Raw genomic sequence first — 24,148 nt, 5'->3', positions numbered from 1 at the left:
TCTGGTCCTTCTCTCCTGGTTTTGTTGCTTTCAGCTTCTGGCTGCCCATCTCTCAGCTTTTCTGGGTGCTTCTCTGAATCTCATCTCTTAGCTTTTATACTCTTATAAAAAGGACTCCAGGAGGAGGATTAAGACCCACCTTGAATAGGGTGGGTCACACGTCAATTGAAATAACCTAATCAAAAGGTCCCATCCACAAGAGGTCTGCATCCACAGGAATGGATTAAAAGAACATGGCCTTTTCTGGGGTACGTAACAGTTTCAAACTACCACATTATACTTTCAGGGTGAATTCCTCAACTTTATCTTCCAATCCTTTTAGCAAAGTGCTTTGACCGTCTTTTAATTTCCAGGGCCATTTCCTTGCTCCAACATTTCCTTTCCAAAACATTGTTTTAATTTTATAGATGCTTTATCTAATTTTTCTCAAAATAATAATTATATTTGCGGTGAATATTTTTCTGGTCCCTGCATTATGTCTGCTTTCTTTCTTTTTTTTCCCCCTCTTGAGTTCTGGTCTTTTTTGTATTGGTGACCTTCCTCTAATATCTGGTGATCCTGGTCTATAAGTTCATTTATAATATTAGGGTACTTAAAAAGCAGAATGGAACCCCTATGTATACATATATAATTTAGAAACTGGTGGACTTCACTGAAAGGTGATAAGGTGGCAAGCCAGTTTTTTATCAAGGGACAACCAAAAGTGAGTTCTAGAGATATTTTCTCTGGGATCAATGGTTTCTCCTAAGGAAAAAAATTTCTGGCCCATGCCTGACTAACAGCATTCTGGGAATAAGGTTAGGCGGCTCAGGTTCAGAATGCAGACTTTCACTTAACCTCTACTTTCAACCCCATATTTTATCCATGCTTCTGTTATGTCCAATAACCCATCAAGTCCTACAATCTTCCAGTTCAGTTTCTCAAGAGAATAAACTTTTGGCCTCCTGCCTTGAAGGGTGGAAGGATAGAAAGTGATCACCTGACTTAAGTAGGGGTAAAGACTGTCCAACTATTCTGTATCCAGACATGAAACCAATCTTCTCTTTTTTATGGCCCAAGTGCCATCTCTGAATCTGAGTATCCAGTGCCTCCAGGTACTGAGCATCTTTTCTGGATACTGCAAGGTATACTGGTCTCTTTCTCATTATACTGCCTTTTGCAGGCACTCAGATTAGCGCTTCCGTGGTTCTGGCTCTCCTAATTCTCTGTCTTCCTCCACCTACTTTTCATTTTCCAAGATTCATTCCATTTTGTTATTCTTTCACATGTCTCCTTCTTTTGTATTCTTGTGTGGTTAACACTTTATTGTCATTTTGAGATTTCAGGTAGGAAAGAAAATTAATTAATGGTCAATCTGCAATATTAAGCTGAAAGTTTTCAAATTGAATTGTAAATAATGCTAAGTAGAATTAAAATTATCCTGCCTAAGAGCCACAAATAGATACAAGAGGCAAATCTCACTGTTTCTGCAAACAAATCTCCTGGATCAGCTTCCAGATCTGATTGAAGTAGAAGATGGTGAGACTTGGTTCAACAGTATATAGGAAAGAAATTTGGGAATAAATGCAAATATTTTTTATATGATAAAATGAAAGCTTATTCTACCCACTGTGGATCAGGAAAAAATGGAATTTTTTGAACCTCAATTTAAAAGCAACTTATTACTTTATACTGGTAATAATTTTTACTAGTGCTTTCTTAATATAGCAGTCCTATACTTTAAGGTGAAAATACAAAGAAACAATATGGAAAAAAAAAGGATGATTAAACATTGGAAAAAATTGGATACAGAAATTTGTAATGCAGGTCACATTTTAATATAGGATTTAAAAGACTTCCAAATATAGCTACAAATTTAAATCAGGAAAAATACCTGAAAGAAACTTGTATCTTAACCATTAGTACATTATTTTAAGGATATATTTACTGAATCCTTTGCTTACTACATTGAGTTTATAAAGGTATAAACCTACTGATCTTTCCATTTGAGTATTTTATAGTAAATGTAATCTTTCTCAGCAAGTAATTATAAATAAACTTGTTGACAAAAATCTCGTTTTTACAAGGCACAAAAGTCTCCCTTAGTAAACTGGTAAAGACTGAAAGTTTATCAACTTTTAAATTTTTGACTTAGCATAAACTAATTAGTAAAATCCATACCCCCCAAAAACTCAGCTTCTCTTCTACTGCAAAAATCTTTATAAAAAAAAGTAGCTTGAGCATAATAAAATCTTCATATTTGTTTTTAAAAAGCAACATATAGACATACCAAAATATTTCATCATGAAATCAGAGCAAAGAAATATTTATCAGTATCAGGTTTGCTAAGAAACAGTACTATGGAAGACATCAAAGGAGCATCTAAAATACTTTTGTTGTGGCAGTACAGTTAAAATAGCTCTCTCCCCTCTTTTCAGTTAAAAAAAAAATCAGTGCATATTCCTTTATATATTAAAGAAACTGTTGAATTTTTTTTTAAATTATCAATTTGCTTTAATAATTGTCTACCTCACTGTGAAAGCATGGATTAGCTACAATAGATCCATTATTTAACAAATTGGATGAATTCTTCTAATGACTTAAAAGTAATTGGCTAAATCCCATGGCAGGGCCAGGAAGCTATAATGCAGGTCAGAAAAGAGGGAGAGAAAGATCAGAATACTTTCTGTGGAATGGAGGAACAATTTTAATATCTATTTTGAAAAACACTCAAACGAGGCTCAGTCAATATGTACTACTTTCAAAACACAGCAGTAAATCAAAAATATTAAAACATGAACCCAATTTTATTCTCAAAAACAATTTTTGCTACATAAATAAAAACTATTTGTAACTAATAATATATAACAGTAAAAGTGTCAACTCGTAAGATCACAAATGGCTTGTCTCATTGCCAGCAATGAGAATGGCATATAATAGGGGACACCATGGTATTTACAAAAGACAAAAAATATATATTCAATTATTATTTCCTATACTTCTAATGTTAATAATATACCATTGAGCATAAACTAATCTTCTTTTGACATGGCAATTAAAATGAAACAATTGTATTATGGAAGAGTAAAATGCAAGAAAATCCTCGTTAGGAATTTCTGATCATTAAGTGTTTGTACTAGCTCATAATGAAACTAAATATGAATAGAACACAATTCCTCCAAAAAAAAAAGATTAATTTATTTGTTTTATAAAATAAAGTAGAATGAGAGGTCTTAGTTTAGATAGTCAAGAGGTGTCAGCTTTAGGTGTCATCTTCACCTAGAACAGATTCATAGCAATTCTTAATATTCACTTAAATAAGACAGGAAGAGAAATTCTAATTCCTGCTACTTGCCCAGTCACTTCAAACATTATTCTTAAGGAGGTTAACATAAAAACACCTTGGATTTTGGTTACTCTTTAAAGGCAAAATTTCCAGATACTTTGGAAGCAATGAGTTCAATTTGATGTCTTCTTGTGTTCTAGGATAAAACAATATGTTCACAGCACTCAGATCCCAGCTTTCAAATGCTGTGACCAATTATTTGGGAGTTATAATCTGCAGGCTCCATTTTTAAAATATGTGGGATAACACTGTCAATTCGTACATTGCCAATGAGGCCTTTGAAAAACAATTCTTCAGTGATGGTAGCATTCATCAGTCTCAAAGCTGGCAATCTGAGAAGTAGTCTGGATAACCTAAAAAAGAACAACAACAACATATATATATATATATATATATATATAGATAGATAGATAGATAGAACAACAACATATATATATATATATATATAGATAGATAGATAGATAGATAGATAGATAGATAGATAGATAGATGAGGGGTAGACAAGGTTGTTAATCAGAAAAAGAATTCAGTAAAAATATGAGTAATTTCTATGGCCTAATGTAATGAAGATCTAATTTTCAGAAGCTAAAATCAAAACTTCAGTATTTGCAAGCTTTAGAGTATGTAACTATCACTGATAGACTCCACAGCAAAGCCTTGCTCTTAATTGCTATGCTGTGCTGCCTCCATTTGGCTGTATGGACTGTGCAACATGGGTTATTAAACTAGGGAGTAACCACTGATCAAGTTATACATTTAAGAACGTCTTAGGAATTCATCTGAAGTTTTAAGAATGTAATGTTTTGTGTTATAAGGACACATGAGGTTCAAATACAATAGTTTTCTTGGTTTTGCTTCATAAAAATCCTACTGGAAATGGTAAAACAGGCAATCTTGTCATTACTGGGAAGGGCACAGAATATGGAATCAAGACCACTGGATTCAAATCTTGACGCATCTGTCTCCTAGCTATGTGAATGTGTGCAAGACAATTACTCCTAGTCTCTCCCAATGCTGTTGTGAAGAGTAAGGAAAGGATTCCTGCCAGTTTCTGTACTAGGTAGTGAGTTTCCTAAGGGTAAGATTGTGTCTTGTGTGAAAGTGTAAGTTGAAACTGCTATCCAAAGATAATTTATTAATTTTAAATAACTAGGAATATAAAAAACTGAGAAAGAGTTCCAGAAGTCAAGTTACCTACAACATAATAGAATACAGGCCAGCAAACAGCTGTATTTCCAAAAGAAGGAAACATTTAAATATGGCATTTATTTGTATAGCAAAGGGAAAAGCAACTTTTGAAACTTTAAAGAAATGAAAAAACAACAACAGAACAACAACAACAACAAAAATCCACCTTTCAAAAATGCCTGTGATACTTTTATCTTTCCACTATTCTCAGGCCCTGGGCTCTAACACTTGAGAACAAATGAAACCAGCAGCCCCCGGGATTAACTGATCTTCCTGTAGCCGTGACTCTGTTCCTTTTTGTCCCCACTATCTTAGCAGCATCCAGAGAACTGGTAGGAAAACTGGTGAAACTAAGGTTAATTTTCATGATGGAACTGACTTGTAAGTCTATTATTATTTAATATATGTAAAAAATTGTATGCAAAATGTCCTTTTACTAGTTTGAGTATGCTAAGCTAATAATAATATTAGCAAACACACTTATATAGCCCTTACTAGTTAATAGGCATTGTTCTAGGCACTTTTCATATATTAACTGATTGAATTCTTACAGTAATTGTAAAAAGTAGATACTATTATCACCATTTCATGTGTAGGAAACTGAGGCAGAGAAGTTAAATAACTTGCACAAGGTCATAAAGCTAAGTGGTAGAGCTGGGATTCAAACCCAGGTACTTGGCCCTGATATCCATGTGCCTAACCACTATTCATACTGTTCCTCTTCCAAAATTGAGTTGATTTTATAAAAAAAAGACAGTTCTTTTCCCAAAGGACATGGGCAAGAAATAACTTGGTAGAAATATCATAAACCACGTTTCAAAATTATTAAATATTCTCTAATGGTGTTTTTCATTTGTTCTTTAATTTCTCCCTCCTTTAACTATAAAATTCATTATTTCATCTAAAGAAAACAGAGTTTGGATCTATTGTCAGACCACCTGGGTTCACACTCTGGCTCTGTCACCTTTTGTGGGACCTTGAGCAAGTTACTTAAACTCTCTGTGCTGAAGTCTCCTCATATAAAATATGAGAACTGGATGAAATAGTACATGTAAAGTGCTTGCAACAATGCAGTACTGCTGTCAATAGTATCAGCTATTGTTGAGTAAACATTTAGGTCAATTGAAACAATTACTTTTTGAATGGAAAATAATGTAATAATGAATTCACAAAGAAGTTTTAAAATAAATTTAAGTTACTTAACATCTAGATACCTGTAGGTGTCATCTGGATACGTTTTGGTTATATAATCTTGAAATTCCACATAAGCCTTTTCCTGAAATTTCTCAATCTGTTCCATGTTTTCAAGGCCTGGGTGATCTGAAACATTAAAGAAAATATTGTAATCCTAGTTCTGAATGCTCATTTAATAAGGCATTGGGAGTGAAGATGGAAGGGGATGGTGAAAATAATTCAGTCAAAAGAGAAGTCTCATTATACAATATATGGCTTTTTCATTCTACAAGTATTTACTGAGCTCACCTACTATGTACCAGGCACTGTACTTTAATCACTTGAAATTATTTAATCTGATGTACAAATTCTTAACACCTAATAAAAAAATGAGACAATTGGGGTCTACCAAAATCTATAGCTTTTTTTCCTTATTCCAAAAAGGGTGGAAAGAATTTTGATCATTTTTGCTTTCAAAAGGAACAAAAGTGAAATGATTCAGCTTAGCTAAAAGAAAAAAAAAAAAAAAAAAAAAAAAATCCAGTGACATATTTGCTGCAGATTATAGTCTGTACAGTATTTTTTATATAAGGAAAAAATTTACTATTAGATAAAAAGGTACTTACAAAATTACGACACTATGAAATTATGAACTATGAACATCATTTCCATTAGAAAAATTCTGATATCATAAATCACATGAAATAATCTATATACATGTTTCAAATGGTCATAACATTTTACAAAAATGGAAATATTAAAAGAACTTCATAAAAACTATGCCTAATTTAAGAAATGTTGAAAAATATGTAAAGCTCTGTCCTGAATGAAGAGATTTAAAAAGTGCTGAAAGAAAATACTGAAAATATTTAATAAAAGTTACATTATACTTCTAATTTCAGATCTATGTTTTCTCACATTTAAAGAAAATGAAGGTGGCAAATTGGTAGTGATAAAAATGGAGATACATCTTTTTAACTCACATGAAACATTAGAAGAAACAGTACCAAAAAAGCTTTAATTATTTTGTTGGTATCGTGGATGAGAAGAAAACTGGATTCCTCAGATAATTTTATGCTGAACAGAATGAAATGAAAAATACAGGACCACACCAAAATGAAAAATACAGGACCAAAGAAAAGAGTCAATTCTCTTATTTAAAAATTGATCACTGAGCTTACTACCATTTTCTTATGTGAAAACTAGAAAACAGAGCATATGAGAGACTTATTTTCTATTTGCTGGTAACTCTAATAAGAGGTTTGGGAAATTAGCCTATCAACACTGCAATACTCATCTCTCATTTTGCTTCTTAAGATGTCTAACAAAGTATACCTAAGAATTCAACTATTGATGTGACAACAGAACCAAAAGGTTATGATGTCATTTCACCTATTTCTTCAATCTTCCTTATTCATAGCCAGATGGATTTTTAACATCAGATATTGGTTCACATTGGGCACAGAGGCCCTAATATATACAAATAAATAGTAGACTCAGTATATCCAGTGTACAAAGCTTAAAATTAAAGTGAGATGCAACAGAGGGAGGATAAATGTAGTAAACCTTTTAGTTTACTAAACCTGCAAAGAACACAGTATTTTAAAAATTGAGATCAATTAAGATATCAGAAAATTCATCCACTTAGAAGTGTACAACTTAATGGTTTTTAATATACTCACAGAATTGTGCAAACATTACCACAATCTAATTTTAGAACATTTTTGTCACCCCAAAAAGAAACCCTGTACCCATTAACAGTCACTCCCCAATCTCCCCTCTTCCTAGTCCCTGGAACCACTGCTTGATGTCTCTATAGATTTGCCTGTTCTAGACATTTCATATACATGGAATCATACAATATGTGGTCCTTTACGACTGTCTTCTTTCACTTAACATGTTTTCAAGACTCAACCATGTTACAGCATGTATCAGTATTTTGTTTCTTTTTATTGCCAAATATTCCACTCTATGGAAATATCTCATTTTGTTTATCCATTCATCAGTTGATGAACATATCAGTTGTTTCCACTTTTGGGTCATTATGAATAATGCTGCTATGAACATTAATGTAAAATTTTTATATGGGCATATATTTTCATTTCTTGGACCAATGCCTACGACTGGAACTTCAGGATCATATGTTAACTCTAAGTTAACCACTTTGAGTAACTATCAAACTATCTTTCAAAGCAACCACATAGTTTACATTCCCATCAATAATGTATGAGGGTTCCAATTTCTCCAAATCCTCAAACAACATATCTTTAACGAAGAAATAAATGTTTATATACCTGGACTGAAGAGTACTATTGCTTTCAGGTAGGCATATTCATATCCATCAATACAGAGTTTAACCATGCTGTTACAAAACTCCTGTAGTTTGAAGATGTGCTCCATCAATAATTTTCTTCTTTCTGCTGACACTTTATCTTTTATTAAAAGCAAAGAACAAGTTTCCAGTTTTTGTCTAAAATGCTTAACTATTTTCATCCAATGTTTCCTTCTCACTCATTTCCAGCTTTCCATATAACCAATCTATGTCTAAAAGTCAGGCTCTCTCAAATCATAGATGAAACTAATTAATCATCTTCACAAATTCTTAATTCAAGAAAAAATTTTTTTCTATATAAAAACCATAAATGTAATGTTTTCTCTCAAGACACACCTTTAAGAAGATAAGTTATAAAGACAACCACCTGAAAAACTGACCAACGAAAATACAAAGGACTCAAATCTTGGTTACAGGATTTTATCTGATTAGTCAGTTATAGCTGTATAACACAATGGAAGTATATAAGAAACAAATCAGGATTAGAAGTCCATAAATAAGATGGGAGTGTAGTGCTGCATTCTTCTAGACATTTATGGTTGATGAGACTAAAGTGATTCCTCTGCCCTTAAATATTAGGAAGAAGCAGATCCTTAAAAAATTACAGATCCTGTAAAACAATGGGAAATGGAGGATGCTAAGAAATAAAATGTAGTTCCCAATTAATAAATTATTTCCTGAGCTCAAAAGGCAGTTCTTTTTTGAGGTGAACCATTCTCTCAGTTATTCACAAGCCATTTTAAAGTTAATCAGTTATAAATCAGTTATAAATTTCCTTAAATGAATGAGAGTTGTAATTACTTTTCCATCTAGAAAACAAAAAAAGGGTAAGACACCTTCTGTGACTCTTCAGTACTGTTTAGGGGAAAGCATAAACTTCGATGAATTGATAAAAATATCAACCTATCTTGGAATTCAAAGGGCTATAATGAAGAACCATAGTTTAAAAATTGGTGGGAAGGATACATTTTTCAATGTCTGATCACCTCTACATAAGCTAACCCTGGATTCTTTGGTACCCCTACCAAAGTCCAGCAGTTCATATGGCCTGGATAGAAAGAACCATCTAGATTTAACTACACTTGTTTCTGTTTTGTTTTAATTATTTAAATAGTTTTGGATGATTCACGAATTTATCAAATTGTGAAATTTATCGAAAGTAAAAAGGGTGTTGGGTGTTGTCCCTAAAACAATAATACAATCATAAGATAGCTAACTTCAACCATAACATTTTATAAAACTGATTCCCCCTCCTATATCCTGGAAAAGGAAATAAATAAGGTACTTGTTTTTTTACCTTGTTGAAGGCTACTGTGAAGACAATTAACAAACGTTGCTAATATAGTTGCCACATTCATCACTTGCCAGCACTGGGCAAGACCAAGAGTAAAAAGTTCATTCCAATAAGCTTTCACCAATGATATGCTGTTTTCTTGCCTATTCAACAAAAACAAAACACAAAAACACAAATCTGATATTAAAATAAATTTTATAAACTTTACAACTTACTCATAGATTTAAAAATAAAATATACTTAATTAAAATTATTCTAGAAAGGCCAACTGGGCATGGTCTTGATCAATTCTGTGTTTTATATAGTTGATAGGAATTCATGAGGAATTGCTTAGATATTTAAATATTAGCTAGCTCTTTAATCACTCAGCTAGTATATAAGAACAGTTGCAAGTGATATTTCAAACTTAAGTTAGGGCTTTAATCTCATGTCATGGAGAGATGGATTAAAACTTTTTTTTTTAAAAGCATACATTTATGTTTCTTTTGCCTTCATGTAAATACCTTTTTAAATTAGAATTAAAAATTTAAGTTAGAATTATTTGATGACAGGTAAACAACCTAGGAGAAGTGGTTTATTCTGTTTCAGATGAGACATTAGTATACAATATGAGATGCCCAAGGAATTTACTAGGAGTAATAAAAGATAAGAAAGGTCAAAAGTCATTTTCTAAATTTCTGAATGATAAATCTCAGCAGCATCTGAGAGTAGAAAAAACATTAGAAGCCATGACACAAGGGATTTAAACCCAGAACATCCACTTCTTACCCATTTCAAATTAGGCAAAATAACTTCCAAGGTCTCATGCTTCTTGACTATATGAAATGCAGAGACACTATATGTCCTGTATCTTGCTCAGAGTTCTTATGAGATACAAATATAAGAATTATGTGAACAAGCCATGACATAAAGTATATATGCCAGGTATTGTTCCAGGCAGAGGAGAAACAGCAATAAACTAGAAGCCTGCCTTCATGAAACAGGGGAAGCATAATAAACAAGTAAACAAATACATATTTCAAGTATTTTATATAAATATTACACACATACACATATGGTTATAAATGAGTTTTTCAGGTAATAAAAATTTTACATTATTATAAAGAAAAACGATACATTAGAAAATGAGGAAGAGGAGGCTGTTTAGATCAGGTGATTAGAGAAGGTCTTTCTGAGCAGGTACATCTAAGTTGAGTAGGAAAGACAGGAGAGATCTTTTTTAAAAACATCTAGTGAAACAGTATTCCAGAAAGAAACAAGAACAAGGGCAAACTTGGTGAGGTAAGAACAAGCATATATTAAGTAGGTGTTCAATAAAAATTGTTGAGTGGATTACTAAATGTTGTTCTCTCTTTTGGAATGTCCTTTCCCCACCTTGTTTTCCTGGTAAATTCCTAATTCATCCCTTAACATGTAGCTCAGAGCTAGCTCACTTTCTTGATAAAACATTCTCTTACTACACTCATCTCCCAAATTAGTTATTCTCCTTTTAGTGCTACCTACCTACACATACACATGCACACACACACACACACACACACACAGAGATTTTTTTACAAAGGTTACATGGGTTTACTGTAGAGAAACAAACAAAAAAAGAGAGAGTGACAGAAAATTACCTGTAATTCAAATGTTATAATTTTACTATATGTATTTAGAGACTTTTTCTATTTTGATGATATGCAAATATTGCCCATATGCTAGGTTCGGCCCCAAATACTACGTATACAGTATACACTTATATTTTGTACTTATCTCATGGTATTCTAAATTACTGATTTAAGGAGTCCGTCTTCCATACTAGATTAAAACTTCATTGAAGACAGGGAATCCCTTGTCATTTCTGTATCTCAATGAATAAGACAGTACATGGCATACAGAAGGAATTCAGCAAATGACTTCTGATCACGGGGGTGAAAGAACAGGCAGAAGCGAGAATTTAGAAAAGACAGAGCTGGAAAAGATGTGGGCATGGGCCCTTTCACAAATAAGTAGGCTTTACACCAAAAACTATATAGTTAATTATAAAAAAGACAATGAAATTATTAACTTTCTTTTCATTTCTCCAAAGAGATTTAAGTTGGTAAGAACATTCTGATATGAAATATGGATCCTGATGAAGGGGAGTACCCAATTAAAATTTAAAATATACACTCTTTCTACCCAGCAATTCCACTTAGAGAAATCTATTTTATAGAACTACTAATACAAGAAGCAAAGATATAGATTCAACGCTGCAATATAATAACAAAGAAAACTGGCACAACCCAAATATCTACTAATAAATATTGAGTAAGAAAATTATAATAAATCAATAAAATGGAATACTAAGTAGCCATTAAGAAGAATAGGATAAATTTGCATATGTTGACACAGGAAGAAGACTGACATAGGAATTCTTCATAAGTATAAAAAGCAAGTCAAAGAACAGGATGAGTAAATGTGTGTGTCTATGTATATTTGATTATTTAAATATGCCACGGAAAAGATCTGGTAGGATACCATGTGTTAACAGTTAAGGTTTAGTTATGTCTGAAGAATGAGGTTTGCTTTACAGTTATATACTTCAGTATTATTTAAAATTTTAAAAGGAGGAGAAAGTTAAAAGCAAACATGAAGGAAAAGCTCAAACAACTCAATTTTCATCTTAACCTCTGATTCTGAAGTTTTAAAGAGGAAACAGTTAATCAAGGTAATTAACTAATAAACACAGGAAAGGAAAAGAAAAGAGACAACTAGAAGGAAATAAGAGCTCTTACTGGTCTGTGTGATGCATCTAACAGTAAGAAAGTGCCTAAACATTGTTGGGGAGACTCAGAGAAAAGGTTAAGAAGGATTACCATGTAGAGGATGAGGGAAGACCAAAATTGTTAAGAGTAGCTCTAAGGGAAAAACAATGAAAAGCGGCAACTGAGGTATAAATTACCAAATTCTTTTATTTCCTTTTTAAGCTTGAATTCAAGGGGCTATAAAACTGAGTTAAGGAAAAGTGAAATAGCTTAATGTAGAAATCAATTACTTAAACATAGCTATTTACACATTTATCAAAAAAAAAAAAAAACCAATGCCAAAAAAACCCACCATATAGTAGAGTCACCTATATAGTTTTTGACAAGTTCATTAGGAAAGAGAAAACCAAGTACCCTTTAAGAAGAAGTTTCCCGAGAGAATGAAGGAAAATTACTATTTATTATTTCCTCTGTAGCAGGCACTGAATTATGTTCATTATCTTACCTAAGTGGCAGAAGCCACTCTCTGCTCCTAATTAACAAATGTAGAAACTGAGCTTCAGCGAGGTTAAGTAACACAGTCCAAGGACAGAAAACCAGTATGTGGGTAAAACCAGACTGCCCAAAATCTATGCTCTTTTATAAATCATTACAAAAGTTAGCAGGTAAAATACTAAAGGCAAATTTCTCAGTAGAGTGTGGCACTTAAGGCTAGTATTTTGTGATTGAAGGGTACGTTTGCTATGAATTTTTCCTGTTAGGAAAAAAACAATTGACTATTGTAGTCACTTTATACTACCTATTTTCAATGTATCTTTCCTTTGAGAAGCAGAAGGAGCTGAGTAGAGAAGGTAGTTAAGGTATCAGTCAGGCATCCAGAGAGAAAGGTTTGAAAAAAAACAAGAAAGCATTAAGTTGCTTAACAGAAAACATGTTGACTTCTTTTTCAAACAGATGTACAGGTATTTTTAACTACTACACTATATTGTTAATGTTCAGTAAAATATGCCTGCAGTACTCACAATTAGAGATTAGATAAATATTTATACTATTTATTTTGATAAAGAGATACAACTTTTCAGTCATACATACTTGGAGATAACCTAACAATTTAGCATCTACCTGAACAAACCAAGGCATTCTTCTTTACCTGGCACCATCTGTTTGAACTGAAAACAAGGTACTTAGGGGATAATAATAATTGATATGGCACTAAAGCTGATTTCAAACCCACAAAGTTACACGAAACATTCCTTTGTTGTAATGATATTTTAAAAGATTCATCTTTTCAGGCTTAGCATTTAGTGGGAGGTTTTGTAAACTTTTCAATAAATAAAATCTCCTATGGCAAACGTTGGTGGGCTTGGAATTCTGGGTAATATTATAAGAATCTAGATTGAGAGAACTGCTGCTGGGTGCCCCCCAAACGGAATCTACCACTACCATGCAGTGGCTTTCCTAGACTATGCAAGAAGAACTTAAAAGCAACTCCTGAATTCCTTTAAGTTTCATGACTACAAATCTTAAATACAAAAGCAATGCCCTTCAGTTTATGGATGGATGAGTAGAAAATGGGGACAAAAACTAAATGAAAAATAGGATGGGATGGGGGGAATGATTTGGGTGTCTTCTTTACTTTTATTTTTTATTCTTATTTTTATTCTTTCTGGTATAAGGAAAATGTTCAAAAATAGATTGGGGTGATGAATGCACAGCTGTATGATGGTACTGTGAACAGCTGATTGAACACCATGGATGACTGTATGGTATGTGAATATATCTCAATAAAACTGAATTTAAAAAATAAATTAGAATAGAGAGAGCAGAGGGGCCAGATTATATAGAACTGTGCTGTCCAATACGATAGCCACAAGCCAATGTTGCCTGTTAAATCCCTGAAATGTCTCTAGAGCAACTAACGAACTGAAGCAGCATAAAAAAATTTTCTGTTAAATGCAACTTCATTATTTTTTTTTAGTAGGACTACAATTTATTTCAACTGTTGAAAATTTAGCTTCCAAATTGAGATTGTCAAGTATAAAATACACACTGAATGGTAAAAACTTAGTATGAAAAAATGAAGGTGAAATATCCCATTAATAAAGTTTAATATTGATTAAATGTTGAAAAGAATATTTTGTATTTATGGGGTGAAATAAAAGGAAGTCATAGAAGTTTAAAAAAAAAAAAAAAGCAATGCCCTTGTAAAATACAGAAGTCAAACAGAAATAGTATTAATATTAACTATGCACTGTTTCAAAAATCTTTAAGCTACTGTTCCTACTCATTAAAGTAAGTGATTAAAACAAACCTGACTTTTAGAAAATGGTTAATGTTCCTTTTCTTTCTCTCTTTCTGTAAAATTAGGGGTTTGTTACCAAGTTTTGTATCTAAAGACAAAAATGCAACCAATACCAGTTTCTAGGAGATTTAGAATAGCTTTTATTACATGGAATAGAATTTTTCTCTGTTGTTAGCACTTAAGTCTTCAGTCTTCATCCACCCGATTAAGTCAAAACATAAATCAGACCTACAGATTATTACATACATACCTACATTATTACATATGGATAGGAAATGAGGTTATGTAGCAATTAATGGATTTGAATGAAATATTCTAATTGCAAAAAATCCTGTAGTTGTTACACTGAAACTGATTTTCTAGACAGATCACAGGGAAATGTGACTGCCACTATAAAATTAATTGTAACTGGAAACCTCAGGCTTTATGTTTGGTCTTTTCAACATCTGGACTATTTCCACAGATGAATCATACCCGATTTGATAGACGTTCTTAAGATCAAGAATGTTATGAATAATTCAAGGACTTCAAATTATTCTCTAAAAATTCCTCCTTTTGTTGTTTTACTAAAATAATTGATAGCCTATTATTAAAAATATCACTAGGTTACTTTTCAAAGCAAAAATATGCCAGTTACAAGCATAGGGGAATACATTTATTGCTTTAAAATCAACAAACTGCTAACAAAAAATTTATACTGTATTTTATTTTTCCTAAGGAAAAAAAAACAGACTGGAGAAATTCTCAAAGTTAAATGTTATTTTCGGAGAAAGGGCTAACAATCATTTTAAAAGTTAACCATTTTAAACCAGACTTTTAGTCTATTATTTATGCATATAATTTAATGTATGGTATATCCAACATTGCTTAATAACCCAAACCAAAGTGGAGTTCTCTGTATGACTTTTATGGTCAAGATTCAGATATGTTTTTTTTATTATACTCAAAAGACTCCCTAAGGATAAGGCATATGGGCAGTCATTCTCATTTGGCAAAAGGGAAAACAGAAGTAACAGAAGTATAAGCTATTGAACTGAATTGTTACTGAATAATAATTTTCTGACTATGGGCTCAACTTTTTTTTCATTCTCTCTTCACCTCTTGATGCCAGCTACCTTAAAGCACTTTCTAAATAAATTCAGCAAATTTTAGGTCAAACTTGGATTACTTAAAGTAGATAATTTCCCACATCATCTGATTACTTCAGAGCAGAATACAGATGTGCTCTTTTTTGATGGGACCAAATCTCTAGATTATTGAAGTGGTACTATGGAGTTTGCTTTTTCTTTTTTAAAAAACAAAAACACAAAATCGGGAGATTGGCAATTATCTCTGTATTTGAACATATTTACTGAAAGCAGGTTTCAGCTCCTTAGTAACACAATTTGGGATGAACCCTGAAACAGTGGTGGTGAAGTGGAGGTACGTGGGAGACAACCACCTTACGGCCTCTGTTGCCTCCTTATCTTTGAGAAAATCAAAGATGGTCTATTACAGATGCCAGCTAAGATTTATTAGCTCCTCTGCATCTACTCCATCCAAATTATTAACTTAGTCATATTATGAATATGGATAACATAAAAAGTTTACAGAAAATGCTAAGTTAGCTGCTACGATTTGTCACGTAAATGACAAAATTAAAAGTTAGGATGTTATACTATTTTTTTCCTTTACTACAAAGTCCTCCTAAAACAAAACAAAAATTTTTGTTCAATATACATTTGCACTACACAAATCATATTTATATCCAAGGACTTGAAAACACTCACCCTAGAGCCTGGAAGGAAGGAATCGAAAGTGCCCAGTGCATTGACAAGAACAGCAGTCTGGAGGCAGACTCCCCAATGTAGTGCACATTCAGGTACTCAGGCATAGGAGAAGGCATGGTGAGCTAGTGTGAACAGGGATTTAGGTGAATTATCTTAGGACTGAAAGTTCCAAATTATCACTTCTTTGAAAAAGTTAAATGTAAACATAACACATGAAATGAGTCTTTCAAATATATTCAGCAAAAAATACAACAAGTCCCTGGATTTTATAGTTATCAATAAGGACCATATTAGTATTGGTAGACTATGGTCTACCATTTAGTAGACCATAGTTTCTAATAACACAGTGTTCAGACACGTAGAACCCCACTTAATAAATGCCAACCATGATATTATCTGGTTGTGCTTTAAAAAGTTATTTCCTATCTTGGTCTAGCAATGTGCTTTTCTTCTTTCCTCCCTCCCTTAATAAATAATAGCATGCAAAAAACTGAGTTTAATTAGCAATCCTGTAAGATAAGTCTTGCTTTCATTTAGGCTACAGGGTTCACAAATTCAAATGGTTACAGGGCTAGGAGAATAATGAGTGAAGCAGGCCCAATGGTGCCAACTGAGAAAAGCAAGTTCCCAGCTAATGGAGTTGACTGTGACTTGAATTCAGCACTTTGAAAACATGGGAATTTGGGCTCAATATTGCCAGCTCTTTTCCATTTTTCAAAAAGCAGACTCTAAGTGAAACCTTCCCATGTAAAAAAGTTAGTATTAATTTAAAAAGTATTTTTTGAAACAATGTGCAGATAATATAAAACATGTCTGTGGCTGTACTACTCACAGGCTGTCGGTTTGTACTGCTGACTCAGGTAATTAGTTTAAATGTGTGAGTACTGTTGAAAATAAAATATTCTACAACAAAATACTTCTAAAGCATTTTCAAAAATTAAATAGAACATTCATTGCTTCAAATGAAATGTAAAGTCATCTAGAAGAAAAACTTTTTTCTACTTTAAAATGATTGAAATGATCAATAATATTAAGTGTAGATGAGGATATAGGGAAACAAGTATGCACACACTGCTGATCTAATTTAATTTTTAAAAATGAGTAAATCCTGTTAACTAATAATGCACTTCTAAATATTCCAGAAAAATTCTTGCACGCAAGCACAAAAAGACATGTATATGGATGTCCACTATAGAACTACTTCTAATAGTGAAAGTGAAAGTAAATACTAGCAATAACCCAAATTTCCATCACTAGGGAAATGAATAAGCCATACCATAGAATATTTTATAGGTATTAAAATTAATAAGATAAACTGATATGTAATGGCACAGAAAAAACATCTCACAGGCATCTAAGTGGAAAAAATCGCAGAACAATACGTAGATGATCCAATTTATGTTAAAAAGTGTGTGTGCACATACAATTTTATATACATAAAAAGGACAGAAGGCACACAGTTAATAGTGGCTTCCTTTGGGATGGGGTAGGTAGGGTTTTCATGTTTTATTCTATTTATTTATGTATCTCTTGAATTTTTGTCATTAAGAACACTTTCGTATATTTCATGTGCACAGAATTTAAAATAATTTTTAAAGAATGATAAAGGAAGCAGTTTCAAAAAGGCCTTAACTAATCATTCTTTCAAATGATGGATTTTTTCAAACTAGAAAAAATAATGGATTTTTTCAACTAGAAAAAAAAATCCATCAGCATAAACAATTCATCAAAGAAACCTTGGAAAATGGAGAACATTAGGTGGTGTGAGAATTGCCCATATCCCAAACTACCAACATACGATTATTATTAACAACTGTTTCGTACAGTCCTTTCATCCCAGTCCATTCTTTATAGGCACTAAATATTTGTAAACAAATATCTTGGAAAAGAGAGAAATATTAATAAGTCAAATTGATTTCATTCTGCTGTTTCTTGGTAACAAATATATATTATAGGAATTTTACTTAGAAGGATTTAACAGGATTGCTGAAGGTTCTATTTACATGCCAGTAATATTTTTATTCAGGAGTCATATTTGTGAACTCTTAAAAGAAATCACAATGAAGTTTGAAAACCACATAGCTCTTCTGAGATCCTATCCCATCAATCTTTTAAAAATGAGATTCTACCTGTATATTTAAAAACATAATGGATGAAGGTTTTTGTCATAATACTCTTGGTTTTAGTGACACTGATTAAAGTTTATATAGAGTAGGGATTATATGGATGTGCCCATTTATATTTTTCTGGGGAATGAATATATAGCTGTTGTCATATTCTCAAAGGTGTCCATGAACAGAAACAGAGTAAAAGGTTTTCAATGTTAAAATGATTTAAAAGCTCTCTAGAGTGTTAGATAAAAGTGCAAAAATTACTAACTGCTTCAGTTCAATATTAGCTACACATGGTTTACCTGTTTATAAATGGTGCCAAATAATAAAACAATAGGGCAATTTACAGTTGAAACTCTCTGCTCAAGAAGTATAGTTTTTAAAAGTTTGAGAAATTTATGGTGGAGCAGAAAATTAAAATACAATTACCTAAGACAATTTTTAAGAGATTTGAAGGCAAGCAAATATCAAGCATCTTAAACATAATTATTAGGCTGAAACTGTTTCTAAACATAAGTATATAAAAAACAATTTGGGAGTATCCAAGATGGAGGCATAGAGAGGAGTGGAAGCTAAATAGTCCCCCTGGAACAGCTAAAAAAATACCAGAAACAACTAGCAAATAATCCAGAATAACTGCAGGGGGACATCCGTGACTGTCCACTCATCATACACCAACCTGAATTGGGAGGAATGCCCGAGATCACAGCATAAAACCTGTAAGTAAGAACTGCGGATCCAAATCGGGAGACCCCTCCCCCACAGCCCGAGCTACAAAGCCTCATGGTGTCAGAGAGAAGCTTTCTCCCAGCAAGCGAATATAGCTCAGCTGAGCTCCAACTGGGTTTTTAATTAGCGAGTGTGAACTGCTCACTACGAGGTATGAATCCCCAACAAGCAGACAGAGGCTCTGGGTGACGACTGACCTTGGAGAGCCGGAGGGTCGCCTAGGACTAGCTCTGTTCCTTTTTCGACTCAGTGGAGAAAGCCTCAGCCATTTTCAGTTCCCAGTTCTGTGACCCAGACAGGGGTGTGGCACAGGCAGAGAGAGACCATTGAAATGCTAATAACCTCCCCTTAAGGCGTCTATCTTCTCTAAGAGGAAAGGGGTAGGGCCCACCTCTACTATCTGCCTTTCACTCAGAACTTACACCAGTAAAGAACTGTAGGCTAATCTTTGCATCAGGCAGAGAGCGCCCCTGCACGGCCCCTCAGCGGAGGTCCTGGAAGGTCACAGCTGAGAAGGGGGGCCTGCTCAGAAAACCCAGGGACGCTACATCAGTGCCGGTGGTTTGTGGGTCAGTGACAGAGAAAATCTGGGGCAAAACGGAAATGAAGGCTTAGACTCTTGCAACAGCCTTGAATCTCCAGGAACACCTGGGAGGTTTGAATATTAAAGCTGCCCTGCTTGCCTAACCACCCAGACACACGCCCCACATTCAGGGCGGTCGGCTCCAGCAACACACCCAAACTGAGTTCACCAACTGAACCCCACAAAAATCATTTCCCCACACACCACATAGAGAGTCGGGGAAAACTGACTTGAGGGGTATAGGTGACTCACAGATGCCATCTGCTGGTTAGTTGGAGAAAGTGTACGTCACCAACTTGTATTTCTGAAAAATTAGATTGGCATTTTTTATTTACAACTTGAAAGAACCCTATGAAGCAAAGCAAATGCCAAGAGGCCAAAAACAACAGAAAATCTTAATGCATATGATAAAACCAGACGATATGGAGATACCGATCCCAAACACCCAAATCAAAATATCAGAAGAGACACAGTACTTGGCACAATTAATCAAACAATTACAATCAAGGAACGAAAATATGGCATAGGATATAAAAGACATGAAGAAGACCATGGAGCAGGATAAAAGGGACATATAGAAGACCCTAGAAGAGCATAAAGAAGAAATTGCAAGATTAAATAAAAAAACAGAAGATCTTATGGAAATAAAAGAAATTGTTGGCCAAATTAAAAAGACTCTGGATACTCATAATACAAGATTAGAGGAAGTTGAACAACGACTCAGTGTCCTACAGGTCCACTGAACAGAAAATGAAAGAACAAAAGAATGGAGAAAAAAATCGAAAAAATCGAAAGATCTCAGATAAAATAAAACATCCAAATTTAAGACTCATTGGTGTCCCAGAAGGGGAAGAGAAGGGTAAAGGTCTAGAAAGAGTATTCAAAGAAATTGTTGGGGAAAACTTCCCAAACCTTCTACACAATATAAATACACAAAGCATAAATGCCCCGCAAACTCCAAATAGAATAAATACAAATAAACCCACTCCAAGACATATTCTGATCAGACTCTCAAATACTGAAGAGAAGGAGCAAGTTCTGAAAGCAGCAAGAGAAAAGCAATTCACCACATACAAAGGAAACAACATAAAACTAAGTTGTGACTACTCAGCAGCCACCATGGAGGCAAGAAGGCAGTGGCATGACGTATTTAAAACTCTGAGAGAGAAAAATTTCCAACCAAGAATACTTTATCCAGCAAAACTCTCCTGCAAATTTGAAGGAGAGCTTAAATTTTTCACAGACAAACAAATGCTGAGAGACTTTGCCAATAAAAGACCTGCCCTACTTCAGATACTAAAGGGAGCCCTACCGACAGAGAAACAAAGAAAGGAGAAAGAGATATAGAAAATTTTAACAGACACATATAGAACCTTACATCCCAAATCACCAGGACACTCATTTTTCTCTAGTGATCACGGATCTTTCTCCAGAATGGACCATATGCTGGGACATAAAACAAGCCTCAATAAACATTAAAAAAAAAAAAAAAAAAAAATTGAACATATTCAAAGCACAATCTCTGACCACAATGGAATACAAATAGAAGTCAATAATTTTTGAATTGTAACTCCACTATTTACTTCCTACATAATATAAAATACACAAACTCTAATGACAAATCAGTGGTTTTGAACTCAATGTAAAATATGTAATTTTTGACAGGAACTATATAAAGGTGAGGGAATGGAGGAGTATAGGTACATAGTTTATGTGCCCTATTGAAATTAAGTTGGTATCAAAGGAAAACAAGATTGTTACGGATTCAAGAGTTTAATTTTAAGCCCCACAGTAAACACAAAGAAATTATCAGAGAATATGACCATAGAGACGAAAAGTAGAGTATGGGTTAAGAGAAATGGGGGAAGGGGCAATGGGGAGTTAAGAAATGAGTGTAGGGTTGCTGTTTGAGGTGAAGGGAAATTTCTAGTAGTGGATGGTGGGAAGGTGACAGCATTACAACATTCTAAATGGGATTAATCCCACTAATGGAATGCTAGGGAGGGGGGGAATGGGAAGATTTAGGCTGTATATATGTTTCCACAATTGAGGGGGGAAAAAAAAAAAAGACAGTCTAAATAGATGACAACTGAATGCCAAGGATGACCCTGGAGGGGATCTGAGGATGGAAGACAGGAGGCTCAAAGGGACACAGTTGAGACATAAGGAAAAGGAAATATAGAATGTAAGCTTTGTATCATTGTTGAATCTCTTGTACTTCTTAGCTGCGCTTAATGGGATTGCAAAAAAGAATGTTCTTGTTCATGGGAATTGTATATGTGAATTATAGTGTTTGTTCAAGGATGTGTGCAGCTAGCTCTCATATGTTCAGAAGACAGAGCAATAGATGATGGATGATAGGGAGAGAGGGAGGGAGGGAGGAAGGCAGGGAGGGAAAGAAATAGCAGTGTGACAACATGTTAAAGTTAGTGGATCGGGGTATCGGGGGTGGGGGTCAGGGAATGCTGGAATTCTGTGTATGGGGTTTGTACTGTTTTTGCAACTGTTCCTATAACTTTGAATTTATTTCAAAATAAAATGTAAAACAAAACAAAATAAAACAAACCAAACAACAATTGGGAACTATCATATCTTTTTATAACTTGCCCAAGGTGAGCGGGGAAAAAAATGCCTGAAAAATTATGGGAATTACCAAAGGTTACTGGTTTTTTTGGGGGGTGGTGGTGAGAATAAAGCAACAACAGAGAATATCCTTTGCTAAATAGCTTAACATTGCCTTTAAACAAATAAAATATTGTAACATGTAAAAATTGGATATAAGAGCTAAAAGATACACATGTACTTTGATTCTTACAACAGTGGTGGTAACCCTGAAAACTTTCCCTGCTTTATCATAAAATTGAAATCATTTGAGACATACACTAGAGGAGCTCATTATTTAAATCAATACTGTTGGATTATTTTATAAAGGGAAGAAATGCCCTGTAATTTATCTCTTTTAGATACTTAATGTTCTTAAAGCAAGATACACCTTTAGTATTATGAATTAGAAAAATGACATTGGCTGAAGATGAAAAATACACTGAACAAGTCTTTCAAACTGAAAGACAAAGACTTCTTCCTCTATACAAAGAAGTTGGGTTTTTGCTACAAAGATTTTCAAGTATTCTTAAAATACCTGTGGACCTTTAGATTTATCAACCAAATTATACAAATTTTCAAATTAAAAACATTTTTAATATATCGAGCTTTTTTTTTTCAAGAGTGTTGACAAAAACTCTGTATGACTGTTGATTTTAGAAGTTATTACTTGCCTCTGCAATTACCTTTCCAGCACAAAGTCTGTGTATGTAATTCTTATAACAGGTTGCATCATATAGCTTTTTTAAAAAAAATCATTGGATTTGATTTAGGAGATCTGGATTCTACTCCCCAATTTTTAATTACTTGTGTGACCCTGGGTTAGTCATTCATTCATTAACTGTTTACTGAGACCCACACAAAGCTCAAGCTGTAGTCTCAGTAGAGGAATAAAATGAGAACAAAATGAGTTATAGAAAGGGCTAATAAAGGGAAAGGCATGTCTGAGAAATGATGGGCAGTTGTATTGGAATGTGGAGGGCCTAAAAGGTCATGCTATGGAGACTGATCTTGATCCTATAGGGCCTGTGGACAATGGAAAGCTTTCAAAATTTTGAAGTAGAAAAGTGACATAGATCTTAAACAAGTATCACTCTGGTGGTACCAGTGGGGGGACAAAATGGAAAAGGGAAACTGGAAGCAAAAAATACTACTGAAACATGCCAATGGGAATAAAGAGGAAGGGAGAAATTAGGATTTAGTATGGAGTGGAGGAGAGTGAAGCACAGGGAGATAGATTGGGGATGACTGAGTTGCAAACACAGATCACTAGAAAAACTGTGATTCGAATACTGAGATAATAAACATAAGAGAAGAACAAGTTTGGAAATCACCTTACTTTTGTCTCATATACTTTTTTCCAAAATGGAAATACTATCTACCTTGATTTTTACTATATGGCAATTGTAAAAAGCAAGTGAGATAAGGAATATGAAATCACACTATAAAGTATGAAGTTTAGTAAAAATATAAAATATTAATATTGTCCTAGATTCTTTAGAGTCAAAATGCAAGTTTCATTATTAGACTATTTCTCTTTACTACCCGGATTACATTGAACAAGACACAGAAAACCTCCAAGTCTCTTCCCTCATCCACAAAATAAGAATAAAAATCTTAACTACTTCCACAGATTATGGTGAGGCTAAATGAAAGAATGTAAGTGAAAATAAGCTGCAAACTACACTGTACCATAAAAATGCATGAGAGAAAATGCTTTTTAGCCCAGGAATTAAGAGATGATTGAGTTACTTGATTACAGATGTTGGGTCTTAAAACCCATGGCCAGAAAACCTTAATGAGAGAAACAATCATGAAAGTACTCTAGGAACTCAGAAGAGAAATCACTGAAAAGTAAAACTCTTGACTTCATAGGGCTATAAATAAGAATCAGAGAAAGTAAGAATTGTCCTTTACAGGGGAGCAAGAAACTACAGTGCTGAACTCTGAGGACACCCAAAGTACAATAAGTCAAAGATGGATCAAAGAAAAGGCAATTACAGAAACAAAAC

At 33.6% G+C, this 24,148-nt stretch overlaps 1 protein-coding gene across 5 annotated transcripts in view; it reads right to left on the bottom strand.

Annotated features, from left to right (window-relative positions):
• Nucleotides 1-2,767: 2,767 nt before the first annotated feature.
• The window catches only part of NR2C1 (nuclear receptor subfamily 2 group C member 1), a 72,369-nt gene continuing 50,988 nt past the window's right edge, over nucleotides 2,768-24,148 (bottom strand). For all 5 annotated transcript variants that reach the window (XM_037845428.1, XM_037845430.1, XM_037845432.1 and 2 more), the window contains 5 exons: nucleotides 16,113-16,234; nucleotides 9,316-9,455; nucleotides 7,981-8,118; nucleotides 5,728-5,833; nucleotides 2,768-3,678 (listed from right to left, as the gene is read on the bottom strand). In XM_037845428.1, coding sequence (XP_037701356.1) covers nucleotides 3,504-3,678; nucleotides 5,728-5,833; nucleotides 7,981-8,118; nucleotides 9,316-9,455; nucleotides 16,113-16,234 — 681 coding nt within the window. In that variant the 3' untranslated portion in view covers nucleotides 2,768-3,503. The remainder of the gene's footprint in view (nucleotides 3,679-5,727; nucleotides 5,834-7,980; nucleotides 8,119-9,315; nucleotides 9,456-16,112; nucleotides 16,235-24,148) is intronic.

This window comes from Choloepus didactylus, chromosome 8 (genome assembly GCF_015220235.1).
Source record: "Choloepus didactylus isolate mChoDid1 chromosome 8, mChoDid1.pri, whole genome shotgun sequence".
Lineage (NCBI taxonomy): Eukaryota > Metazoa > Chordata > Mammalia > Pilosa > Megalonychidae > Choloepus > Choloepus didactylus.
The sequence above is the reverse complement of the archived record's forward strand: the minus strand, read 5'-3'. Positions and strand labels throughout refer to the sequence as shown.